Source organism: Alligator mississippiensis, chromosome 11 (genome assembly GCF_030867095.1).
Source record: "Alligator mississippiensis isolate rAllMis1 chromosome 11, rAllMis1, whole genome shotgun sequence".
In the NCBI taxonomy this organism is placed as follows: Eukaryota; Metazoa; Chordata; order Crocodylia; family Alligatoridae; genus Alligator; species Alligator mississippiensis.
Window position 1 is genome coordinate 27409495 of NC_081834.1, and position 27163 is coordinate 27436657.

At 45.2% G+C, this 27163-nt stretch overlaps 1 protein-coding gene across 2 annotated transcripts; it reads right to left on the reverse strand.

The window, feature by feature from the left end:
* Positions 1-506: 506 nt before the first annotated feature.
* SCAMP2 (secretory carrier membrane protein 2) lies at positions 507-27068 on the reverse strand. Of its 2 annotated transcripts, XM_019477474.2 has the most exons (10): positions 26920-27068; positions 17040-17120; positions 16178-16267; positions 15607-15741; positions 14193-14310; positions 10485-10613; positions 9092-9254; positions 7360-7461; positions 5071-5188; positions 507-3065 (listed from the first exon to the last, which is right to left on the reverse strand). In XM_019477474.2, exons 1-10 carry the CDS (start codon positions 26974-26976, stop codon positions 2919-2921), a joined length of 1140 nt encoding a protein of 379 aa, XP_019333019.1. In that variant the 5' UTR covers positions 26977-27068; the 3' UTR covers positions 507-2918. The 2 variants fall into 2 exon arrangements, with proteins under 2 accessions (XP_019333019.1, XP_006264049.1); XM_006263987.4 differs by lacking the exon at positions 15607-15741 and having other exon boundaries at positions 26920-27063.
* Positions 27069-27163: the final 95 nt, after the last annotated feature.

A 27163-nucleotide genomic window follows, 5' to 3' on the forward strand; every position in this document is an offset into this window, starting at 1 on the left:
TTACAGACAGTCACCAGGTTCCCCTCAGTCTTCTCTTGTGAAGGCTGAACAGGTTCAGGTCCTGTAACCTCTCGTTGTAGGGTCTGCCCTGCAGTCCCCAGATCATGCGGGTGGCCCTCCTCTGGACCCTCTCAATATTGATTTCTTAATCAACATTGTTTAGTCAACAATGTTAATCAACAATGTTAATCAACATTGCTTAATCAAGAAGCTTAATTTCTCCCTAAAAGGAACTTGACTTTCATGGTTTCCCATATTTCTGAACAAGCAGAGACAGAGGAGGTGAGAATGTACAGAGTGGGAGGTGGGCAGCATGTCTTGGAATCTCCAAAGTGGTATTCACTGCAGCAGGTTTCCAGATTCAGTTTCTACCACTTGACCAATGGATCAGGTAGGCAGTTTTGACAGGAACAGATCTCAGGTGAGTCCTCCTTTGCACCAGAGTTGACCTGCTAATGTACAGGAAAGCAGGCTGCTGTTTTAAAATAGATTCACAAGATCCAAGATTTTTTTAAAATTTTATACTTTTATTTAAGCACAAAAGTTTGACTTAACATATACATTTTTACATGAAGATTAGAAGGGGAAAAATACATCAGAAAAGGGGAAACTTTAAAAATCTCAGTTTTCCATCATTATATATTCCAAAGCACAAGGTGCTGGAGGAAGCCTCCCCAGGTACGCTGGCTTGGACCTGCTGGCAAGGGGGATGTTTATGATCACCCAGATCATCATTTCTATACAAGACTGTGATCGGAACTACAGCAGAAATCAAGCCCCCTCTCTTACTAAGGTGAAGGCATCATTTTGCTCCTAGTTTCCCTCCTTTCCTTTCATTTCTCATAAAGTCCAAGTGGACGAGGCACTTATCTGGTGAAGTTCACTGCTTTGTTCAATTAGCCCAGGTAGATAAGGATGTACATGACCCTAACCAACAGTTGCAATTTCACAGCAAGCCCCTTATGTCTACAGGAGCAGTCTCCAGGAAAGTCAAGATTCTCAATGGACTGAGTTTCATGTGCTCCTACAGTAGAGGCAGAAAGGAGCAAAACATCTCAGGATGCAAGGGGCTGGATTTGTCTTTCTAGACCGATTTAACAATTACCTCCAATAAAACCCAAGACATGGGGCTTCCAGATGCACCCAGCACATCCTTAAGACTTCCTGTAGCCTCTGAAGAATTACCCATTGATACAGACCTTGGGAAGAGTTCCTGAAATGCAAACTCACAGTAATATAAAGCAATTTGAAAGTGATCACACTATTTTTGAGACTTTTAACCTTCCTTTGCCCAGATTTCTGGAGTTCTTCAGTGCACAGCACTCATTTAGTCTCACATAGCCATTTTCAGCTTGCTACTAGAAAAATTACATTTCCCATCACAGGGAAAGAGGAGCCAGCAGAGACTGATACTTAAAGATTCAGAACTCCACAGCTGACAGGACGGGAAAGGGATGAAGCAGTTGATAAAGGGTAGGTGTTTTCATTACAGAAGGCAAAACTGAAGAAAAACTAATTCCTCCACTGTAAACCCTTTCTTGGGCACCAGGAAATTCCCTCCGTTCACTGCATGGAGAGGGCTCTGAGGCAGGCAACCCAGGATCCATTTGCTTGAGCTCAAAGAAAACTCTGTAACCTAATACACGTGTGCTCCCATTAAAATCCATCTAAGACTTGTTCCACATCAAAACAGACGTGATTACAAGTGAAGCAGAAGGGGGAGCATATTCTCAGAAGACACTTGAATCTAGCAGCCCAGACACTGGAATGAGCTTCCAGCAAGAGACATGAGCAGCAGACAGGGCTTCACACAGACATAGCTTTAGAAATGGAACACAGTTCAACCAAGACATGTCCTTTGATAAAAAAAAAAAAGTATGAATTCACCCTTGAGAAAGTCCATTCATTCTCTGGGCTGCCCCCTCTAGAGTGCAGAGACAGAGAGCAAGCTGGACAGGATGGAGGAAAGGCCAGCAGCAGGCAATGTGTAGTGTTCCAAACTGAGGACCCCACTTACTAGGGTTTAGGAGGTTGGATACATCTTCTGTGCTTCCTAAGATGGTTCTGGTGGCTCAGTTTGCTTCCCACATTCTCATTCTCTCCCCTTCCACCAAACTAATACCCACATGGCACACAATCCTGCAGGGTAGCCCCAGAAAGCTTCTGACCTCTTCAGTACTGCTATTTCCTACATAGAAGTGGAGCTGGTCAGGTGTAGAGGATATCCCTATCACCCCAAGATTTAAGGCTATGGTGAAGGCTGCACTTCAATTGATCAACTCTCCATCTGTTCCCTGGGGGGATTACAGGTATAAATACAGTTCCATAGTACAGTCTGATGTAGGATCCTCACCTTGAGGTGAGAAGAAATAGAAGCATGAAGAAGTCCTGCACCATGGTATGCCAGCAAAGAGCCGTCTTCCCCAAAAGCACCATTTATGCACTGTTGTAGCCAGACCTCACAGAAGCCTGGCAGGAAGAGGTCAAGGCTAAGTAGCAGAGGCAGCTTCCTCCCATCATTATATTATTAACATACACTAGGTGCAAGTTACAAAATAAACCCTTCATAGCAAAGCCCAATGGAAGTAAACTCAAAGTCTGGAGATCTGATTCTCCAAACCCCTCTGACAGAGGCAAAAGGGGAGGAGAGGATGTTAAAGAAACATTGTACATGTCCTGGATAAGGAACGATATATTTGATTTTGAGACCATTTCCCTATCCCCTACACCAAAGCAAGGAAAGAACTAGTCGCCATAAATGAAGGCAGCTGAAGCTAAAGAGACCTCTTCTCATCTCTGCAGCTGGCGTCACGGAGTTAGCATGGTACCCATGGAAAGTGCATCTTAAAAGGAAGATCAGGGTTGTGGCAAGAGAGACAGAGGGGAGGGAGGTGTTGCAGAGGCAATCCTACATAGGGTTAGTTCCCCCGGAAAGCACTCTGCGCAGCTGAGGACGCGACCCCGGAAGCTGCATTCTGGAAGTTCCTGTTGGTGAGGATGCCTTGGGAGAACTCTTCCTGGGCCCTTTGGAAACTGGCTCCCGTCCGGCGATAGAGAGAGTGCACCTAAGGGAGGAGAGAGACCGAGAAAAGAAATATCTGTCAATTTAAGGACTCTTCCCCTGTCACCAGCAGAATAGAACCTTAGGACTTAGACAGCTGACTAGACAGCATATAGCAAGCTCGAAATACCCCCCACTTTAGTTTCAAAGCTAGTGAGCTTCACTTGCAGGTGGAAGGAAAGTCAACAGCTAAGAAAGACTGACTAAAGAATCACATCTGGCCTGAGGTCCAGAAGGATGAAGGCGAGGAGAACTCTTGTTCATTATAAATGGAGAAAATTTAGTTCAGTGAATAAGTAATGTTCTCATGATCCATAAACATATCTAGTAGGGGTGTGCGAAACAGGCCATATTTGATTTGGATTCAGCCCAAATTCAGGGCAGTGATTCAATTCAGCTGAATCCAAATCTGAAAATTCAATGCTGATTTGGAGAATCAGCAATTCAGCCATAGACATAGCTTTAAATGTTTTTTCTACGTACCTCGAGGTACGAACATGGCTTGTGAACACTGCAATGCTGGGGCAGGTGGCGTGTCCCACAGAAGTGCAGGGGGCCCCCCCCGGCACACTTGGTGGTCAACCCAGAAGTGGTCCAGAAGTACTTCCGGTCCACTTCTGGGTCCACTGCCAAGCATGCGGGGGGCACCCCTACCCCACCGGCTTGGTGATCAGCTGTGGGGGGACCCTGGGTGCCCCCCTCAACTCAGGAAGCACCAGTTACTGGGTCACTTCCGGGTCTGTTGCCAAGAGCGCTGGGGAACCCCCTGCTCCTGTGGGATGCTCCATCCGCCCCAGCATTGCAGCATTCACGACCTACCTGGTACCTTGAGGCATGTAGAAAAAACATTTAAAGCTGTGTCTATGTCTGAATTGTTGAATCTTTCCGAATCAATTTGAAGAGATTAAAGGGTCTCCTGATTCAATTCTGAGATTTGGCCACAGAATCGAATCAGGGGCCGAAGCTTTGCACAGCCCTAATGTCTAGTCCCTGCTTGAAATTCTACATAGGTCTTAGTCTCACTGAGATCTTAAGATAAAAAAAGGGCCAATTATGCTGTGGGGAAACGTGTCACTATGTACCATTTCCAATGCCTTCTAGTTTTACTGACTATGCCCTTGGGTTTGTACTATGAGAAGTAGCACTCCTGCTTCCCTTCTCTAGCCCACTTGTTCTTCATATCCCCTTCTCTATGCCAAGTAGTTGCAGTTTGCCCCCAACACACACACCCTAGTCAAACTGACACATTCACCCCCATACCTGCTACCTTTTCCATAACCTGTTCCTGCTAGCTGTAAGATCAGATGACCAGAACTAAATACCCTAGTGCTGGCAAGGACAAACAACCTACCTTATTCATATGAAGACAGTGTCATACTGTCATGGCATTCTTTTCTTTCCTATTCTTTATGCATCATAATACTGCCACTACACAGTAAGCAAAGATCTTCACCAGCTTGCCCACAATGACACTAAAGCTCCTTGCTTAGTTACAGGTCTTTTAGAACATAATAATGTAACAGTTCAAGTTTTCCAGGCAACTTTCATTGTTCTCCACTTATTCTATCATGCTGCTCATACACCTAGCATGTCTGTGTCCTATAGAACTTTTCTGAAGTCTTCTCTACTTTCAGTTATCTTAACTGTCCTGCCTGCTCCCCAGTTTTTCTAGCAATTAAATACTAATCATGAGCCACTACCCCTATTAATGCTCAGTATTGCCTCATAAATGGCAACCTGGTCTTCTCATGTGGCCCTCGGTTTCTTATTCACATGACTATAAGTTTTCTTATAGTGATGGACTCGATACAAGTACAGGAAGAACAAGCACAATACAGCTTTTGATAAACACAGATTTGCTGCTTTCATTCTGCCTTTGAAACCAAGTTGCTAATAGTACCACCAGAAGATAACACATTTTAACACTGGGAAACTCTTTGCTATTGTTAGTATAAATTGTTCCTGGTATTCATGATCTAACTGGAACCCTTTCTTGTCAAATCACTTACCTGCTTTAGGAGGAAGAGTGAGAGAATAGCACACAGTGTGAAAAATGCAGCTACCACCATCATGATTATAGACACAGCCAGGTTTCCTTTTAACTCAGACAGAGCTGCAATCCAACCACTGTAAGAGGGAAAACACATAATGAGTGGAGGGAGAAGACCAAATTCATACATGGACAAGAGAAAAGACAAAACTCCGAGAGAAGCACTTTGTTACTTGGATCATTTAACAACAAAATCAAGTGACCATGAAGAGGACATGCTATAGGAATGTCAGACCACAGAAATAATGTCTTTCTGCCTTCACGCAGGAAGTTTCTGAAAGCACAAGTTCAGTACTTCTCCACCTCTTTAGACTCAAGGCACCCAGCCACAACTTTTCTAAATGTCACAACACCCCATTTAAAAAAATTAATATATTATAATGTAAGCATAATTGTCATGTTAATGATTACTCAGTTATTAATTGATTCACTCTTTATAATTATATATTATATCCATCCCACTGCTACTGCGGCCAAACGGATCCATATCATGCGCACCTCCTGCAGAGCTAGACTGAGAAGTGGCTGTAGCAGAAACGCATGCTCTTGCCACAGCCCTTCCTGGTCTGACCCCGCACAGCATCTCCTGAAACAGAGGCATGCAGGCAGATGAAATAGCCCCACATGCCTGTTTTCAGGAGATGTGCTGGGGCCAAACTGAGAAACGGCTACAGCAGAAAGGCATACAGCCTACATTACATTCAGCAGGCAGGCATGGTATTTATGCTGCTTCTATTCCCAGTGTAGCTCCTGAACATAAAGGCATGTGGGGCAGTTCTACCTGGTGGCAGCAGCATCTTATCTCCAGACTGCTGCTGCTGCAGAGTAAAATTGCCCTACGTGCCTTGGTTCAGGAAGCATGTGGAACCCAGTTGAGAAGAAGCTGCAGCAGACTGCATTATGTTATGCAGGCAGGCACTCTGCCTCTGGTCTACCTCTTCAAGGTTTGGCTTGTACCCAGAAATGAGAAACAGCATGCCTCTCTGCTACAGCTTTCTGATTGGTCATGCTCCACATGCTTCCTGAAAACCAAGGCATGAGGGGCAATTTCACCCCACAGTGGCAGCACCCCAGCTGAGAACCACTGCACTAGATGCTTTGCAAAAAGGTATTTAAGGTGCTCTTCCCATTCTCCAACTCATTTCCTTTCTCAGGGTGTACTAAACACTAACCCAATGAGGAATGCACAGAGCAAGAAAACACTTGCCAAATGGAGACCTTCAAAAAGATGGATACGAGTGGAAAACAACTCTACGGACTGGTGTGCAAGAAGAATCATTAGGTCAGTTACAAAAAGGTACTAGAACTTCCTCAACATAAGGGACATTATGGAACTAGAGGGTCAAGGTGCAGTTGGTCCTGATTTCCATTTTCATAAAAATCCTGCTAGACAGAGTCTAATGTTAACTGCGTACACCTCGTATTTCCACCATGCAGTTATTATTGCCTCCATGATACACCCTAGCTGTTATGAGTTAATCATGCTACTTGGGACAGTCACATCTTGAACCACCTTTATGGACAAAGCATTCTTACAAAATTGTACTTTGCATTTAAGAGTCAATTTATCACAGGATAGGGAAGAGGAAACAGGTAGACAGAATCCAAGCCAGAAAATGTTCATGCCAGCTTCACAAGGCCAGGAACAGATCTGTGGGAAATGGGAAGAAAGCGGAAAGGGAAATGAAGAAGCAAAGTTGAAGCAAAGCTAGATAAAAAGATCCACGAGACCCACCAGTGGCTTACATTAAGCCCTAAAGTTTTCTGTAGCCCTAATCCTGGTAAATTGCTAACAGTAAGATTACCAGGATATCTAACTAAAACACAAGGTCATTTGGAGAGCATTTTCCAATGGTCTCTTGTGCCATTGGAAAAGAGGTATTGAAGTCCAACAGCTAAATTCATCATGTTCTGCCAAAGGAAACAGAGAAGGGATTGAACAGGAAGAAGTGTTTGACTTTCTTAAATCAGATTTGCATTTCCTGTTCTGTTTTAAAGAGTAATAAATATGATTCATACAAGGTGATGTTAGGAGAGGGAGATGCGTGCAGTTCCTGTGATTAGAACAGGAAGTGAGGAGAAGAAAGGAATCCCAGCCATGATCTGCAGAAGCCATGTCAAAGGAAAGAAATGGAAGACAGCTTTGAGAAAAACAGCACAAGACTGAAATTCCCTTCCACAACTGCTGTCCTGTGAAAAGAAGATACTGATTTAGGGTGGTGGTGCCCATGCAGCAAGCCATGCTTACCTGTCTCCCCAGCCAGGAATGCCAACTGCCTGGATGATGTAGATTGCTATTTGGCAGAAAAAGATGAAGAAGAACACAAAGAAGCTGAAAGAGCTGTCAGACCTGCAGAAGAGAGAACACTGAGTGAAATTCAGGGACCACTGAGACAAATGCACCACATAAGTTACAAAAGCACAGTATGTAATCAGAGATTTACACTGAACCATCCTTCCAGCTGAAGGCTGCTCAAGGGGTAGGGATTACCGCATCAGCAAGAGGATTTACAACACAAGAGCTGTAGTATGCACATGGTATCACTCTGAATGTGAGACTGTACTTCTTTAACACTTGTAAACACAATCTGTAGGCTTTGTAAGATATTGCTTGCAAATGTTCTCTTAAAATATAGCAAGCAGGACCATCTGAATGACTAGTATTGGATAGCAGCTGTAAATTTATTTCTCCCTGACATGCAGAACATGGAGACTTCATAACCGCTGGAAAACATATTTGGGAGATAAATTTGTGGGTGGGTCTTTTAAGTTTTTCATTACCCATTACAGAGTACCTTTCAGCTATCTCAATGTCTGTTTTGACAGGCTCATAGATTTTAAGACCAGAGGGAATCATTTCTACCACCTAGTCTGAGCTCCTCACTATGAACACAAGACATCACTCTCTCCCAACCTCCACCACATACTCCGAACAGCCTTTTTGGAGGAAACATACTGGTCTAACACAGGGGCGGGCAAAATATGGCCCACCACCCAATTTTATTCAGCCCACAGGTAGGTGGCACAGGTGATAGCATTATGCAGCAGGCCCTGGGCAAGCTGCACTCAGGTCCCCAACTCTGCTGGCAGGTGATATGGGTGGCAGCTCTGGCTCCAGCCTCTGCTGATGCTGTGGGGGGCGGTGGGCAGAAGTAATCCTGCCCGCCCACCCAACACTAGACACACAGTGTCAGCAGAGGCAGGAGCCGGACCTGCCACCTGCAACAGCCACCAGCTTAGGTGGGGGCCTGAGCCCAGCTTGCCCAGGGTCTGCCACACGAGTGGGCAGAACTGCTTCTGCCCAGTGTCTCCCCATAACATTTGGGAGATGAAGTCCAGCCCCACAGGCCCTGGGCACTACCCACCAGCAGAGGCCAGGGACGGAGCATGGCTCACCCAGGGCCTGTGGGGCTGGACTGAATTTCCCCAGGCGCCAAGGAGGATTCTGGGTAGAAGTAGCCCTGCCCACTTGGCAGGCCCTGGGCAAGCTACGCTCGGGCCTTGCAGCTTCAGCTGCCATGCAGTGCTGCACGGGCAGGACTGCCTCCACCCAGCAGCCACCAGGGTCAGAGTGCAGCTCGGCCAGCCCCTGCCTGTCGTGGATGGAGCCTGGCCGCGGGCCTCTGCATTGTCCTTCCCTGCCCTGCCATCAGGGCTCCTGGGAGCCTCAGGGTGAGGGTGGATGTGCGCACTGATGGTGGGGCAGTGCAGAGGCCTGTGGCCAGGCTCCTTCCCCCGCCCCTCTAGCTGCAGATGTAGCTGGCAGGTGCTGACTTTGGATGGGAGGAGCAGCGTGGGGAGCATGCGTGCATGTGCAGCCGGCAACAGCTCACCAAAGCTTGTTAAATGGCCCTCCAGCCCAAATAACTGCCCATGCCTGGTCTAATGTAAGACAAAGGCAAAGATACTATGAACAGATAAAATGCAATTCTTCCCAGTATAGGATATAATCCCCCAGTAAACTGGAAAATGGTACTTGCCTGAAAGCCTTGTAGATTGGCCGATACCAACAAAGAAAGGCACAGGGGGTGAACAAAATAAACCACAAGATCGAGAGACCGAAGTCTACTCCTCTAGAGTCTACCTCGACTGTGAACCATGCCAAGCAAGCGAGCAGGTTTAGAAGCAGAGTAACTGAGTGAACTGTTTAGGATGGGAGAAAGAGAAGAAACGAGATTAGCAAGTTCTTGGAAAACTCACAAAGGCATCACAAACAAAACACCACCCCCTCCTCAAGGAACAACACAAATAATATGCTTGGTAGCAAGTGGGAAGCACCTAAGTCACAATTTCTGAATTTCCCTTCCCTACCAAGAACCATTTGCAAGAAGATGAGTCTTGGTTGAAGAGCTGCATGTGATCCTGCTGCTTAATGCTTTCATCTCAAATCTTCACCTTTTTTTTTGCACTACATAATTGGTTCTGGAAGGCCCCATCCCCACCTCTCCTTTAGTTTAATGAAGTTTCCACTTCTAACCACATTTCCTCTATTCCTGAAAGATGATAAACACGACAATAAGATAGTAATAGGCTCAGGTGGGCTGCCAAAAATATAACAAGCAGGAAGTTTCAATGCCCTGGCAAATCACACTTGGAAGATGATGAGATTTGAAGGGAGGTTTACAATCAAAGAATAACTGATAAATAGATAAGCAAAAGGGGTAAAAAGGGGTACACCTGCATTGTTATCTGCGTAAGAACTAGAAATTGGTTTTCTTACATAATCATTAAAACATGATTGGTATCGAGAATTATTCAACACGTAACAAAGGTGTAAAAACATAACTATTCTACCACACTTTGGACATACAAACCTTTGTGCACTTCCCCTCTGCAAGCCAGTCTAATCTGCTGGCTGACAATAATTAAAGACTCTCTAGTTCTGCTAACTGTTGTTTCTTTAAGTTTAATAAGTACTACATGCAGCAAACCAAGAACAAAGCCAAACTATGACAGGCTGAAGCCCAGCCAACTCAGGCACTTACAACAATAAATACTACTAGAGAAGTATTGCTTGAATTATATTAAGTGTTAAATATTTACCACTTCTTCAGATTCTCAAGTTTTATATTGAAGATGGGCTATTTATAGTCATCTAATCTAATCTTCTGCATAATGCATGCTACAGAATTTCACCTAGCATTTCCTCCAGCACACTTAGGATCTTCCATTGGACAGTCTTTTAAATGAGACTTTAAAAGACAGAGAAGCAGAGTTCATAGCTAGACATGGCATCTACATCAGAGATCAATCTAGGGAGCTACTATAGAAAAGTCAGCATTTGATTAAGTAACTTCTTAGAAGCCTCAACAATTTCTCCCTCTAGCTCAACATCATTTCCCCCAACTCTCCCAGTCATAGACTGCTACTTACGCATCCACAAGTAATACAGCATCTTGCATGTTCGCTGGTAATCTGCTGGGATGTCTACAGGGAAATCCTGATAGAAACATGGCTTGATTGGACACCTCCTGGGTAAAGGTGGCCAATTGTTTTGTCTTGCTGTGAAAAATGGACAAGGAGAGATTCCTTTAAGAAGGTGCCTGTTGTTGAGAGACTCACTAAAAGTATCATCACTTGTAAGCAGGCAGATTAATAATCAATACAGACTGGGATGGAAACTGCAGGATACTGTAAAATCCAGACTCTGGCAAGTAACTAAGTTTGAACAGTCTCTACCTTAAAGGGACCCTGGACAGACTGACACTACTAGGAACAGGTTCTTTTAGATGCTGCAGATTGGAGAGCTAAAATGTATCAGAAACAGCTTCCTGGGGCCTGTCTGAGTCCCGGAACTGCTTCAGTGGGGATTAAGGTCCACCACAAATCTCAGCCACCTTCCACTCAAGACGGAGTACACACTTCTTTGATCTGCCTTCTTTAAGTCACAGCAGCAAGCATAGAAAAAAACCCAATCAAAAACCTACTCCACTGCATGCATGCTTCTCATTCTGGGAAGGGTCATGATAAGAAAAATCATGAGGCACATGTGACAGACATAAGTCATGCTGCTTATTTTATGTTGCAAGTTAAGAAATCAAGTTAGGAAATGCCAGAATCAAGGGTGCCTGGTGCCTATATATAACACCAGTCCTCAACATCATCACATATGATTTTTCTATGGGATGACTGTTCCTTTTAGAGCATGGGATGGACAGTACTCTGCAAATATAAATGTTAAGAATGGAACTGGACTGCTGCTTGGAGCAGCTGTGTCTCACTGGTGAAAGACTGGTGTACAATTAAAGAGGTAGGAGTGCACAGAAAAAGAAAGCATGGTCCCAGGGATAAAGCAGCTGAATGTCATGCTGGAAAAATAAATTTTATTCCAGCATCTGCCATGGAGTTTCTAGATCAGGAGCAGCCAGTGTGCTACAAGTGGCATGGACTCTGTGCGTGCGTGCGTGCGTGCGTGCGTGCGTGCATGCGTGATGCAGGAGACAGAGGAGGGGCAAGGCAGCAGAGCAGCAGCAAAGGCAAGAAGCAGACAGCAGAGCAGGCAGTGGAAAGGGATTGGAGCAGCACTCAGGGAGAGTGTAGGGCTAATTTGTGACACGCCTGCCAAAAAGGTTGGTCCCCTCTGGTCTAGATAATGCTAGTCAAGTCTCGAACTTCTCACAGTTGGCAGTTAATTGTGGGTTTCTCATTGTCAGGCTGTATAACCTGAGGCAACTAGAGCCAGATTTGGAGAAGTGCTGTTTGCTCCCACCTAGATATGAAGCCACCTGGAGACATGTTTTGAATGTACCATATTGTCTCGCATACCATACACCCCCAAATAAGGCATGCACCTTGTTTTTGGAAGGAAGAAGGTAGACAAAAAGATTTTTCTAGACTCGTGACCAAGAGATGACTGGAGCAGTAGTTCGCTTGCATGCAGCCAGCTCAACAACATTTCAGAAAGCTACAGCATTAATCCTTCCTCAGCCGCTGCCAAATTGGCAACAGCTTTTGACTGCTAGCCAAATACTATGGTCAACTCAGTAGCAGCTGTGAGAGGGTTATCACTGGACTCTGCCCCTACTGTTTCCTAGCCCAGAGAGAAACAGCAGTCATTTTGGTGGCCATTACATCACAGCCTCTCCATGCTTCTATTCCAGAGAAGAAAATCAGCTTTCCTTCTTATGATACATGCTCTGATTTTGGAGGGCTGATTTCTGGAGAAAAGGTGGGTATGGTATGTAAATAAATGCAGTAAACGTGTGCTATAATGTTACATTCTCCAGAAAGCAGGTGCTGTAGATCAGGAAGGGCACCCAAAATTGGACAAAGTTTCTCAACTGTAAGATGAGGAGACCATCACCTCATCCTTGTCCCCTCCCAAGGGGATGTATGAAAATAAATTAATGTTTGTGAAGCACTTGGATACTAAACCAAGGACACTGCAGAGACTCCCAAAAAGAAATAATTCTACATTTAATTCAGGACTTGGATGCCATGCATTGAATAAAGGCAATAAATGAGAACAGTTATGCACTAAATGAGGCAGATGTCATGCTGAAAGAGTAGTATGTGATTGGATAATTAAAGATCATCATAATGCATACATGAAGACAGCTGACGTGGCATAGAAGCCTTTTGCCTTTTCATGGCTTCATTTGAGTGTTTGACTTTGCAACCTTAGACCTCCAAGGTAAGTCGCCATCAATGTTCAGATCTGCAGGGTACATCTCTAACATTTGAGCTAACAAAGTAACAGCAGTAGACTCAGACTTCCTATATCAGGATTCAGCACCCTTTTGCCAACACAGACCCTAGCTTGCAACCCAGCAGCTACCATGGGCGCCACCATTCCCCTCCAGCTGCTCCAGTGATAGTGAGCAAAGGCAGCAGCAGAGAAGAGCACCCCTCCACGTGGCCTGCAGAAGCTGGCTGTAGTAGCTGCAAACCACATCAAATGGCTGGGGAATCAGCATGCCCTTAGTAAAATGTGGACCAGATCAGACCCTTTCAGGCCAGATCCAATCCATGTTCAGGCCAGATCTGGCCTGTGGGCCACATGTTGTTGACCCCTGCTCTGTATGAAATAGTCACTAGATGGTGGCAAGGTATGCTCAGCCAACAGGTTTCACAATTATATGCCGGCAGCAGAAGTGCCGACTTGGGACTCCAGGGCTCAATTCTAGGTTCTGGAGGAGAGGTCTCCAACCCCATTTGCCCCTCTGTTCTCAGCCTGCCATCCTCTATCTGCCCTTCACTGTCTACTGGGTTCCTCCTCTGGGTGCATCATGCTTGATACAGATGAAATCTTCAGAGAATTTAGCTGCCCAGCTAACAAGTCTTAGTATGTGCTGACATTTTTCAGGGGCTCATGAATCAGCCACATTTTAACAAGTTTCTGTATGGGGAAGGCAAAAAGTAACCTGCTGGCACCAGTGAGAATCTTTCATATGAAATTTCAAGTTGCTGCCCCAAATCATGAAGCCAAGACAGTTGAACAGGACATCTATACAAATTCCATTGTACTTGGGCAAAACAACGCATTTTCCCCCACTCTTCTCCATTTCAGTTGAAATAAGTCAGCTGGTTCTGACTTCCTAAAAGACTCAGCCTGAGGCACACCATCAGGATGGAAAATGTCAGGCCCAACAGTTCATTTGGCAAACATCTAAGAAACTGAACAGAGGGTCTTGTGATGGAAAGCGTCAGGCATTAGATGAAATTGCCAAGCCTATTTCAAATAGCTTCGTCCAGGCAAGTGCATAAAGAAGTCAGTACATGTAGGACAAAAACAGGGGAGAGGGTCAACATGGTCTAGTGGTAGGACTGAAATGGGTGTCATTACTCCATTAAACAAGTTGGCATAATGAAAGATGCCGATTTAACAAGGGCTGTAACAGATCCATGGCAGGTACTTTCATTGTCCTCTCCTCATAGCACAGAAATCAACTAATATGGTAGAATATGCCCCCCCCCATCAGCTGTGACAGAAGTTTCTCCAACAGACTCAAAACAAACACAATATAACTCATGTCTAATGCTGTACAGAATGTCAACAATGGAGGTGCTCCAGCAAAGCCATGTTAAAAAAAAAGATGGAGTGTAAATGGATACTTCAAAATTGGATGAAACACCACTCACGGTTAAAAGCTGCTGTATTACTCTGCAACTCCCGCTCCTTCCTGTCCAGCTCTGCTGCTTTCCTCTCCAGCTCAGCCTGCTGCTGGAGGAGTTCAGCTTGTGCTGCTGAGGCAACGGCCTACATGGAGAGTGAATCAATCAATCACGAAAATCAAATCAGCAGACATTTGGTGGCAGTGACAGGATTCCTTCCAAGTGGAAATGAAGACTAGGTATTCAAAAACACTAATCAGTATTTCAACAAAGGCAGAGGACACTAGAAGCAAAGCATTCATGGGTACCTGAGATACCCTACAGGTCCCCACCTCCGGGATGATAGCAAAAGCTTTCAGTAAAACTCCCAGCAGCTACCTGTTCATCCCCAAGCCCTTCCTCCAGGGTGACGTCACATCCTACCTGGCAGGTTGTTCTACTTTCTCGTTAGATTTATTACTTAAGTGTTTTGAACTAGTTCACCCACCTTTTCCTTTTTGTTGCCCTCAAATTAACTAGGGAGAGACACTGCCACAGCCCATGGCTTGCATGTCAGTGCCTTGCAGGCTCTTCTAGACTAATACTCTCTTCCCTGCATCACTATCTCCTTGAACTAGATTAAATTTACTTACTCTGTTTTCTTCAACCATCTCTGGATGCATCTACACAAGACACTAAAAGTGCAGTAGACCAATTCTATCGCAAATTAGCAAAAACTGTGCTAATGCACAACAGAATTAGTCTACTGTGCATTAGCATCATTTAAAAGATGTGCACCAGCACTACTGCACAGTAGTGCCAATTACCACACATTTAGTACCTGTTATTACAGGTACTAAACTTAATGTGCTGTAGTTACATTAAATGTACGTGTAGACAGGCCCTCTATAAGCCTATTGGCTTTGGGTTTAACAGAGCAGAACAGGGGTACTCAAATCTTTTTCAGCTGACACGTATGCGGTGCCTTTAGAAATGTGTTGCTAGTCTCCATTCAGTCCCTGGTTGACAAGTGTGCCTACTACAACCCTCCTTCCCCAGTTGGGCACATTCTGAGAGGTCAAGGGCTGAATGAGCTGTGTAGATGGTCTTACTCCCAGAAAGCTGGGGAATGCTTGCCCTTCTGGTATTCATGCCATGGTTAGAGCACTATAGAGCTGCTGGAAATTTTCATCAGCATCAAGATTACATAAAAGAAAAGCCAAGACGTGATCCTTTTCCCATCCTCAAAATCATTCCTTTAAGAGCCTCCCTTACCCACTTTAGATCCTTCCCAATTCAGCAATAATTTAGTTTAGTGATCAGGAGCCCCAGACTGCATGGCATGTAAGTGAACTAATAGCTAAGAGGGAAGGGGTTAAGTGTAATGAAGAAGCCCTTACAACAAAAGGTAATCAAGAATGGGGCTCTGGAGTTTAAACCTCTCTTTTCTGTACCTCCCTACCTTGCTGCAGATCTCTTTTACCTGGTGGCTATTCTGAGAACTGAAGCCTTCTCCTAGCAGTCTCTGTCTCTCTGAATGCTCATTTGCTGACGTGAACTTGGGAGTCAGGTACTTGCTGGCCTGTCTAAGCAGCAGCTGCAACATATAACTACATTGTGTTTACACCCACCAAACGTAGTTTCTGCAATGGAACAGGTGTGCTAAGTTACCCACATCAATGGGATAAGCTGTGGGCAGCATTGTGCAAAAGAGCCAGTCAGGATGGGATAGAGCATAGTTGTGATAGCAGAGGTTTCTACATTTCCCCCTTCTCTAAATTAATGTTCTTAAGTAGCAATCCCACGGGCAATCCAATAAATACAGATGAGAGCAAAACTCATCAGCTGCAGGCTCCCGCACCCCGCTCAAATAAATCCTGCCCCAACTTCCGATCCTTAGAGATCTAAATTTTGCCAATGTCTTGTACGATATGCTAAGATTCATTTGTTTTCCTGAAAGGCTCTGCTATGAAAAGGTCAGGGTCCAAGCTCACTACACACTCAATCATGTGGTGGTGGTTGGGGTACAGTACCTGTGGAGTGGGTTCTACAGATGGCTGCAAGACAGCGGGCTGCGAAATGCTGGAGGGCTGTGTGGCTGGAACTGTCTGGGCTGTACTTGTCTGGATGAAAGACAGAAGAGCATTACATGCACTGCTTCAACCAACCCAGGGCACTACCGGTTTTTGCAATGACCAGACACCAAAAATGCCTCCAGTGAGGACTGTTCCCATTGCAGGCTAGGCCTGCACTTTCAGGAACATGAGAAACCATCTTGCCTTTAAGTATCTGTGTGTTTTTGAAATCTTTCAGTTTCTCACTACCATGGACCTATGTATGGAAATACAGAGAACAACATTTTTTAAGCATTAAGCACCGTCATAGGACAGATAAACTTGGGCTCAGGTCACTTGTTTAAACCGTGACTGTTTTCTTTTTTGTTCCCCTCATCCCACGATGTCTATCACAACAGCTAGGAATGCAAGACGGAGGTCCTACTGGAGCTGGTCAGTAGTCCTAACTACCCAGCAAGTACTGATCTCTCAGCAGCATTCCTACTCCCAAAATAGAAGCTGACCAGACACATATGTCTTGGCATCAAGTCTCTTATACTTCACACTTTGGGATTCCTATGCTTTGGCTGCAAGGTCCTGCTGAGGCTGGCAGCAACTTCTCACAAGAAGCTGTTTATGCTGAGTGCAGAACTCCTACAGTGAGATCACTACTCAAGGAGATCCAGTCTCAGAGTCTCTTGTGAAAAGCCTATTACAGGTGTGATAGGCCACTGTCCATTGGGGACAGATCTGTGAACGTATCATTCATTTTTTAGCTCCATCTATCAAGAGACACAATTGTGGTATATAACTATCTAGCATGACTGCTTGACACACATACCAGCCGGGAGTTCTCAGAGAAGGGATTGAATTCATCCAGGCCACCTTGGTTGGCATTTGTCAGCTGTGTCACTGAGGGATCCTGAAAGAGAAAATGGAAGAAGGGTTCGGGTTCAAGACAAATTCTTAGAGAATATTTTTTCTGTATGATCTCAGCACACAGATCAGTAAATGTGTGCGCCTTACCACAGTCTACACTGCCTTGAATAATTTCTTCCTCAGCCCAAAGTCTTTGTCTGCCCCATATGCAAACTGCAGTAACTAGTACTTATTATGAACCAACAATGTCCTAGGGCAGCAGTTCCCAACCTTTTTGTACAAGTGATCTCAAGTGCCAGAATCACACTTTTGTAGGGCTTGCAGTTGCAACTCCACTTATAAGTGCTGCAACCCCTTGCTTGATGAACAATTGTCCTTAAGACTGGATTTCATCTGCTCTGAAGTCTGAAGAGGCAAGAATCCAGCCCACATGCACTCACACGAATCTCAAGAATTAGCATCCCTGATAGTGGAGCAGTGTTTATTTAATTCAGTGCAGTGCCTTGTCAAAAATACCTCAGTGCCCAGCCACCCTTGGTCTTGCAGCCATTGGGACAGGGAAAAAAGCTGAAGTATTCTTCTCTGTACACAAAAACTCCAATCAGCTATGTAGCTACCTGTCTGATTTTCTTTCCAGCAGGCATTCCAGATCCTTGCCTGTGAGTATCCCACTTTTTCAGGAATTGAGTCATCTAGATTAGGCAGTGCAAAAACTCTGCAGAGAGATCTTTTCATTGACATGATCATTGGGAGGATTTTTTGTCTTTTATTTGCTAAGCTTAACACAACCAATGACTGCTTAGCATTCCCTGTAATACCACTGAATGCATACCCGGTTTTTTTCATCTAGAACACATTTTCCCCAGTTTACAGAGAATGAAACTAGCACATGGAGGGATTAATTCATCCAAAACCACAAAGGAACAGAACCCAAGTTCCTTCTCAACTCTGAATTTCACCAACTAGACAACAGTTACTATGACTGAGCCTTGATTGAGTGCTGCAGAGAGTGGCTGAAAAGATTTTCAGGCAAAACATCACACTAACTGAGAGATGCAAGCTGGGCCAACTGAAAGCAAGTTGTGCCTCCACATGGCCAGACTAGAACCACAGCCAACCAGGCTTATACGAGGTATAAAACAAAAGACTAAGAAGGCAAGGCTGAGTTTTCAAGTTAACTGATCACTCTATTGTGCTTGCAGGTTTAAAAACCCTGGTTTCTGCTGGAATGTCAGTTTCTTTATTCATCAAAATGGCTGTTCCTCCACATAACCTTAATAACACACGAGGGAGAAAGAAAGATGTTAATTTTACTGGTTATGTTACGCCATTTGTCTGAATGTTATACAATGTAGAGCTGTATTTTGTTAACAGCTCTCCCTCTGATAGCCTCAAATTAGAATCATAGGAATGGAAGGGGTCTCAAGGAACATGTAAGCCCAGTTGGTGCCTGGTGTCTATCTTTTCTCAGTCACTGGTAGGATGATGTGCTGTTTCTTTATACGTTCGCTTTATGTCCATGCCTGAATTTCCATGTGATTTTACATCTGAAGCTCTCCTGAAAGAAGGTGCTCTCTCATTTCCAACAACAACAAAAAAATGCCTCTGCTCATCCATTATTTTTTTGTGATTAATGGGTCAAAAAGTAATTGCCAAGGCTAGGCCAGGGAGGAGATGGTGAGGAATTTAGGTGTGTGAAGGCTGCTCAAGTTTCTAGTTTGCCAAACATCGTAATAGCAGGATTATAAAGCCCAGAAAAGTCAACTGGTTTGTCTCAGACATACCACAGCTCTATCCCTGATTTATGATTACAGCTTTCTGATCACCTACATATAAAACTGTTTAATGAATAACTTCAGATATCCCCCGGAGATCAGACACACCCTGCCTAACACGTTGCACAAGCTTATGAATCACTCCAGGATGAAGAATTTCAAAAAGGTACAGGTTCCTAGATGCTAGATATGAGAAGTGCATTTACTAGGCACAAAAGAAAGAGGACCCTGTGCCAACTTGTGCACTTCCAGTTTGCACTGGGAATCCTTTACCACCAAAGAAGTCCAGGTTCTTCATCAATGATGTCATCCAAAGGCTGAATCAGGCATATGCTATAGCAGTACAAACAACAGCTTATTCTGGCAAGCTGGATGCCATGCCATCTTCAGGGGATATGACTATGAAATCCTAGAGCATTAAAGAGGGTGGAGAAGGAGCCTAACGCATTAAAAGGGAAAAGACTGCAAAAAACAAAACAAAAACATCCCCCAGCATTAACCCCTGAAGCACCATCTCACCAAATATGTGGGCAATCAGTTCTACCCCCTTTTGTGGATTATCCCGGTAATGAACTGAAACTAACAACGTTCTGGACAATTTCCATATGCAGAAAGAAAGAAATTTTGCAGTGTTTTTTCTTCCTACAGCCTTCCTCTCTCACCTCTGCAAGAAACAGCAACAGGTTAGTTTTTCCTGCCCTTTCAATGTGAAAAGGGACACAGAGTGTTAACATCAGCTGCAACAGCACTAACCTGCCAGTCAGAAGGGAGGGTGGCTTTGAGATGACTGCTTTGTATCTGGGTATATTAGGAGCTGTGTAGCATTTAAGGGGAAGGATGACCTCTTTAATGTAATTCCACTGTTTTCCCCCCAAACTGCACCTTAGCTGATGCTACTGGACCCAGGCAGCTTAATTTGCTGCTAAACTTTGACTTGCATGCTATTTCAGAAACCTGTTTCGTAAGTATGGACATGAAGAGCTGGACAATTCGAAATTAATGGAAAAGTGTCTGGGACACAGGTTGCTGGTGACTGGAGGGAAGCTATTCCGTAGGGACTCACAACACTGAAGACACAGGCTTGTAAAAGCCAAATCACCTAGCAGAAAAGAACGTCTACATTTCTGAAACTTGAATTTGCCAGAATTTTTGAAAAGCTACTCATGGGTTTTACATAAGATTTTTTCAATTGGCAAAAAACATAAGAGTTTGAATAGAGTTTCTCTTCTTGAAGTGCAAGAATGTGTCCCTGTTAAAGCACAGTGTTAGCCGTGTTAGTATGGTCAGACAGAAGGCATGGTTGAGATCCACCAAATAAACTAACTGAAGTAAGAAAACCTAGCAGACTTGCATGGAAAAACATCATGAGGAGATCTGCACATCTATGGCTCTGATATGCCTCACTAAGCACAACTTTAGGTAATCAAACTTTGACTACTTTGCAGTCTGCAAGCCTAAAATGGACTTGCTCTTCAATCAAAAACATATTGACAGATTAAAAAAGATTTATATGCAATGAAGAGAAATTAAAAGCCTCACTTGTGTTTGCTTTCAAAGGCAGCATATCTTACAAGCAAACAGAAAGCTAAGTTTATTGGAGGGTTTGTGGCTAGAAATGTATCATAGTTTCATAGTTGATAGGGTCGGAAAAGACCTGAGCAGATCATCAAGTCCAATCCCCTGCCATGGGTAGGAAAGAATGCTGGGGTCAAATTACCCTGGCAAGGTGATTGTCTAGCCTCCTTTTGAAGACCCCCCAAGGTAGAAGCGAGCACTGGGTGTACCAGATTTGTGCAAAATGATCAACTTTTTTTCTGACATAATGGAGTTGGAAACTGCAACATGCAATAGTATTATGAAGGTAATACAATACATTAGGTTCTGAGACTAAGGCAGAAGAGCTCAAGTCAGAACTGTCTGGCAGTTAAATACAGACAGAACAAATAGCGTGAAGGTCCAGTATAGACAAAAACCTGCTCGTGTTGATACTGTGCAATACAATGCACAAATATATGACCACACGCATACACTTCGGTTAGTCTATAGGTGCAAATCTTCCCTACCTTCCACTGCGCAGTGAGGGCAGTCCCAATCTTTGGCTTGCTATTCTGGATCTTAATTGATTTTGAAACCTAACTGAAATGTTCAAGTCTTACTGTTTGTGCCCCTAACAATGATATGGTCATGTTGGAATGATGCTGTACTAATGACAATCCAGGAAATATGAGGCAAGTATTTTTTTTTGGATGGTACTGTTCATTGGACCAGACCAGAAGAAGGATCCTTTGTGCCTGCAAGTTTGTCTAAAATCTCTCCCACCTATGCAGTTTCTCCAATAAAAGATATAAAAAAATCCTTACTTCCCAAACAATGATAGGAACTTCAAGCTTGAAATATAAGATATTTTAGAAGTATCTGCCATGTATGCTAAGTTGCTGGGGCACTGAAGGGAATTAGCAAAAACTGTTTGGCTTCCAACTATTTAGAATATACTGCAAAAAACAGAAACAGACGCATTTTTATGGAGATCAAAACAAGCACTTGTGTGTGGGTATTATGTTTCATGGTGAGCTTAATCAATACTGCGAATAAAATGTCTTTTCAAGGGCATCTCTAGCTGTTTCAGGATTTGTAAAAGCACAATGCTGGAACTCACAGAGAAAACAAACAGCTCTGATCCTTGTGCCTAAAACTTACTTCTTTGGGATGACCAAAACAACAACAACAAAAAAGCATATTCCTGTCATAACCCAATGATTTTTAGTGCCTCAGCACATTGGAATTTTCCTGCCACATGGAGCTTTCTTTGCACAGTGGATTTCTCAGCTGCAGAGAGAAATCCCCGGTGCAAGAGTTCCCGCCACACGTATGCAAATTAGTGCCCCACTATTGGTCAATTCTAAGTTATTCCTACGTGGCAGCTAGCAATTGGCTCGCTAGCCGTACAAAAGGTTAGAGCAGTTTCCGCCCAAGTTGGAGGACTCCACAACCATCTCATGGGGAACTCTGAGCGCGCTGTGGAGCCTAGCAAACTCCGCATGTGTCTTGGAGGAGGACATAGAGGCCTGATCAGCTCTTAGCCACTCCCCGTCATAGTGGAAATTTGACGTATCCCCCATGTAAAGCGCTCGTGGAGTCGTACATCGACGACTCATCTCGGTTCGGTGCGGTTCGGAAGAGATCTCACTTGTGTTTGTTTGTGCGCAACTGCAACTCAAGCAAGTTTCCTCCCTGCACTGTGACCATCGGCAGTGTAAGTAAAGCTTTCTTTGTAAAACCAACACGCTTCCGTGCCTAACTCTACTCCGTCGTGGAAAAACCCCACCTGACGGTCCGGGCTACTGGTCATAGCCTTAGACCGACCCTCAGTCCTGACAATTCCTAGGTCTTCTGAAGCAAAACTTCACAAAATGTGGTACCAAATGTCTGAAGCTGCTACTAGGCAATGGCAGCAACCATATAACCGATTTAATTTTTTTTAATCGTTGTGTCAGCTTGTGGATTCAGAGTGCTAAAAAATTGGGCTCATTACATCAGACTGCCAGACTAGACGGGTGCTGTTCTGCAGGACCAGACCTAGATTTCAGTTGCATGATGTCTACAGAGACCAAATATTAACTTTTTTCTTTTAATTCAAAGTTAATTATGTAGATCTTCTAACCATCTCAGACTGCAGGTGGCAACAGGATTTTAATTTAAATTAAAGCAAGGACAAAGCAAAAACATAATACCAAGTGAAAGTTGCATGCTCAAGGAACAAGAAAGTCAAAGAAAACCCCCAAACAGAATGTCCGCAGAAATGTGAAGTATTAAGTGCAGAATGCAAAGAAATGATATTAGATAACCCTATCTGTGACTGTGAGGCTATTTATGCTGTTTCATCAGATCTGGAAAAAGAAGTTATGTTGATGAGAGCTGGGGAAGGCTGCAGGCAGAAGATTCAAACCAACTCAAGTGCGAAACTATTTTCCTTAAGCCAGTAAAGCTTTTTGTCCAGCATTGGAAGCCAGTGACTTAATTCTTTGCTACTGTCACATGGCACGGACTTAAAATTGAGAAAAGCTCATTCTCTTATCAGACAACTCAATCTTAAGGCTTGGCTGCCAATGGACAAGCAAACAGGATCTCCAATGCCCTCTAGCCACACCCTGAGCCTATTGATTGGAGTACATATGGGCTTCAAATTACACTAACCAAGTAAAATAGTTACTCTTCCCACCCTCCCTGACAGGAGCCTTACAATGAATGAATAAAAATCCCATTGGAAAAACCAGACAAGTGAAGATATCTTTGTTGGCAGCGAGAGAAGGAATGTTAGAATTTATTCAGCATTTTTCTGTTCGGGACAAACATCCAACACACATACACGCACCTTTCATTTCCTATTCTGACCTGTTTTTCAAGGATCATTAAAAAAAAGGGCCCACAGAAGATCATCATACTAGAGTTACTTGGTACATTTAATCTTTTTGTTTGAACAATGAGTAACATGCAAGCGCAGCCCTGGTTGGCGAGATCCAGTGGCAGCATTAGTATGCACAAACTAACAGACTATTTGCATACTTAAGTAGCAAATTACGAGAGATATTTGTAAACTACTAGGGCCCCTGGCAGATGTTATATTTATCACATGACTAACACATTAATCGTGCAATTAATTACAACATGACATATGTTCAAGCAATTTATCACCCAAGTAAAATGTCAAAAGAGCCTCAAAAATGGTGAATGAGCTCCAAAGATGTTACCTGTTAAATGTAGAACATCTTTAAAGTCTGATATGCATGAGCTATAATTCAAATATGTGGCATGTTACACATCAGGTAACAGTGCTTTCTTGGGTCTTCAGGCATCCCAGGGTATACTGCTCCCTCTCTTCACCCTCCACCCGGGCTGTCAAACACAGCTTGCAGCTGCCTGCAGGAAGACGGTATACTCTCTACTTGCTCACCTGCTGGCCAATCAGGGCTCTGCTCGCAGCCCTAGCTACTGTCACTAGTCAGGGATCAGAGAGTCAAGATGACCCTGGTCTTGTGCAAGAGGAATGCCTCTAAGCCCTTGCAGAGAACCAGTGTGGAAGGAGGGCCTTTCCCCTGGACCTTGACCCCTCTCCCAGGGGCACTTCTGGGATCCCATGCTGCAGACAGGCTCCTTAAAGCTCCTGGAACCTATAGCCCAGGATCTGGGAGTGAGGGTCCAAGATCCAAGACTGCAGGCATGCTGGGAATGCTACAAAGCATGCAGCCAGGGATCTCAGAGCACCAATGCCATGTGCTCCAGGATGTTGAGCTATAGGAGCACCAGGACCTTTAAGGAGCTCACCTGCAACCCAAGATCCCAGAATACCAGACTGCAGTTTTCCAAGAGCCTAAGCTGCAGGCAGCGCTAGACCTTTAAAGGGCTCACAAGCCTTTACATGAGCTTTTAGGGTGACTTCCTTGGGTGCAGAGAGCTATGGAGCATCATCTCTCTATCGCCTTCTGTCTGGATAGCATGCCTTCTGTCACACTCCAGCCACGGAATGTGTGACAGTGTGGCTCCCCATAGCTCTTTTTTTTTTTTTTTTTTTTGTCATGCAACCAACTTTGTAGCTTGACAAAAATTATGTCTGCACAGGGACCTAGAGGTGCCAAAGAAAGGTGACAAAAATCTAAACTAATGAGCTTTTAGTTCTCAAACATCTCAGGCAGCATTTCTGTTTTGCATTTCAGGCACTTCACTTGATACTCAAGTGATATTTTTCTTGTCAATGTTTTATAATGAGGATCACAATGTGTTGATATTAAGATTGGAATGATTGCTACCTTAACAGACTGCAATATCATAAAAAAAAAATCACCACAAGGTAAGACGATACACACCAAGCAGCAGTTTCCAACACCAATGTGTTTCTGAAATGTGAAGTATTAAGTGCTGATCTTCCCACCTACAGACAGCTTATTCAAGCTTAAAGGGCTATTCCAGGAATAACCTACCAACACCCTAGGTAAGTAAATGTATTTTTCAAGGCAGCAGACATGGATAGGAGTTCAGAAGAGGAGGAATCCAGGGAGTGCAAGTAGATTCCTGTTTACTTTAGAAAGAAACCCCCTCCTTTGAGCTACCGGAAAACAAATTTCTGCTAGGCTCACCATTTAATTCCATAGGCTGAGCTCCCCTACAGCATTTAGCACTGCACACACAAACATAGACTGAGAAGCAAACCAGTAGTCTCTGCATTCCTCTGTACCTAGGGCCTGGTCTAAATCAATTTTGCATTTTTCATGAAAATCATTAAATTAAATGATTTTTTTTATGAAAAATGTGATTTGGGTGTGCTTGGAGCAGTGGGGAGGAGAGAAGCTGGTGTCCCACAGCAGGCTGAGGAGAGATCTGCCCTTGGGCAGTGCCCTGGGTGCAGAGACCCTGGCTAGGTTGCAGCTGCAGCACACCATGGAAGGAGTGAGTGGAGCAGCAGCGAGGGGCTGTGGCATCACAGCTCCTGCATTGCAGAGGGGCATTGGGCAGGCATTCATCTGCAGGGCCACTCTCTCAGGCATGGCTGAAACCACCTCTCCATGTGCCCGCAGTGGGGGCTCCTCATTCCACAGTGGGAATCATAACCCAGTGGGAGGAAGCAGTGCCTTCTGCAACTGCTTCCTCCCAAGCAGGCTGAAGTTCCCAACAAGGCTTCGCCACTTCTTCCCACGCTCCTCCCCTACCCACGCTGTGCTGGAACCAAAGGGAGGGGCTTCACATTTGACCCCTGTGCTTAAAAGCTCGTGTTGCAGTCCCGTGGGGCTCTGGCTTCTTGGGTTTCTGCAGAGCACCTCTCTCCCCTTGCACCGCAAGCATCACAAAAATGGCAGCACCCAATTAGCGAGCTGGGCCCATGACTCAAACCAGGTCCTATCTATAACATAGTATGGGAGCGCCACTGACCCTTCCTATAGCCTCCTGTATGCTTTGTTGCAGTAAATGATCCAGGTCATTAATACCAGACATTCCCACTCACTTGTCAATGTGAGATATGCAGACAGAAACATACTATTAGAACTGGCAGCATGGTATGCACATTTACTATGCCCGTCACAGGACACTATTTATGGTGACCACATCAAACAGACAGCTGGGATTATGCTTGCTTTAGTTTTACACCCTTGACCCTGTTACAAGATGCACTGCACCATTCTCTAACGCCTATTCACTTACAAGCTCACTAGGGGCCCGATTCTCCACCCACTTTGCACTGGTGCATGTACTGCAGGCTAGAAATGGTAAAAGTGAGGGGAGAATAACTTGCATGGTGCCCACACTGGGACTTCAGCAGTCACAAACCATATTTCCATGTGCTGGCAGGTGACTGTAAGCAGGAGTACCTGACCGGTCACAGGCACCATGTGGCACAGCCAACTCATCAACCTATAGAAATAGCTGCTCAAAAGATTTGGACCCTTGCCACATGAGTGACCACCATCATCCTTGAAGGAGAGCAAGGCCACGAGGACATAAAAGAGGAAGGAAGATCTTGCAGTTCACACCCTGGACTCCAGCTCAGCTTCCAGTGCGATCGTAGGCAAGTTTCACCAGCTCTTCCTTAGGCTGGCTCTGCTCAGGACTGAAGCTGTGTGGCGGGAAGGCATCTCTTGCTGGCATATTGCTGTTGTGTGGCGTGGGGGTTCCCCTTACACGGCTTTACTCAGGCGCATGGGGGGGCTCCCAAACCACTCGCACCCAAAGGAGAGAAGCCCGACGGAAGTCACACAGCATAGGAGAGCCGGGCGACTCCTCAGCGCATCCCCCAGCACCGGCTCCAGGCCCAGGCTAGAGGCTCCCGGAGCCAGGCAGAGCCCGCGCTCTCCGCGGGGCGGCGGGGCCGCAGCAGCGCCCCCGCAAACAGGATCGGGGCGCTCCGACTGCCCCTCCGTCCCACCTCCCTCGCCCCTGATTGGACAGGTCGGGCCGGAGCGGCGCCGCCATTGGCCGGCGGCCACTCACTCATAGCCACGTCTCGGCCGCGGGGCTGGAGGCTGCGGCACCGCCTCGCGCACGGGCCACTAGCGGCCGGCCCGGCCGGCCCGCGCCCACCTGGAAGGGGTTCACGTCCATGGGGTCGGCGAACGGGTTGGTGTCGAAGCCCGACATGGCAGCAGCGTCCCTGCGCGCCCCGCGACACTGCCCGGCTCCGCCCGCCCCACTTCCGACTTCCGGGAGCACCACCACGCCTGCGCGCCGCTCACCCTCGACAGGAGGGCGGGGCCGCCGCTCCCCTCTGTCACGTGACAAGTAGCGTTGTGAGCTCAGCGCTTGAGCTCGCCCGAACGCATGCGCG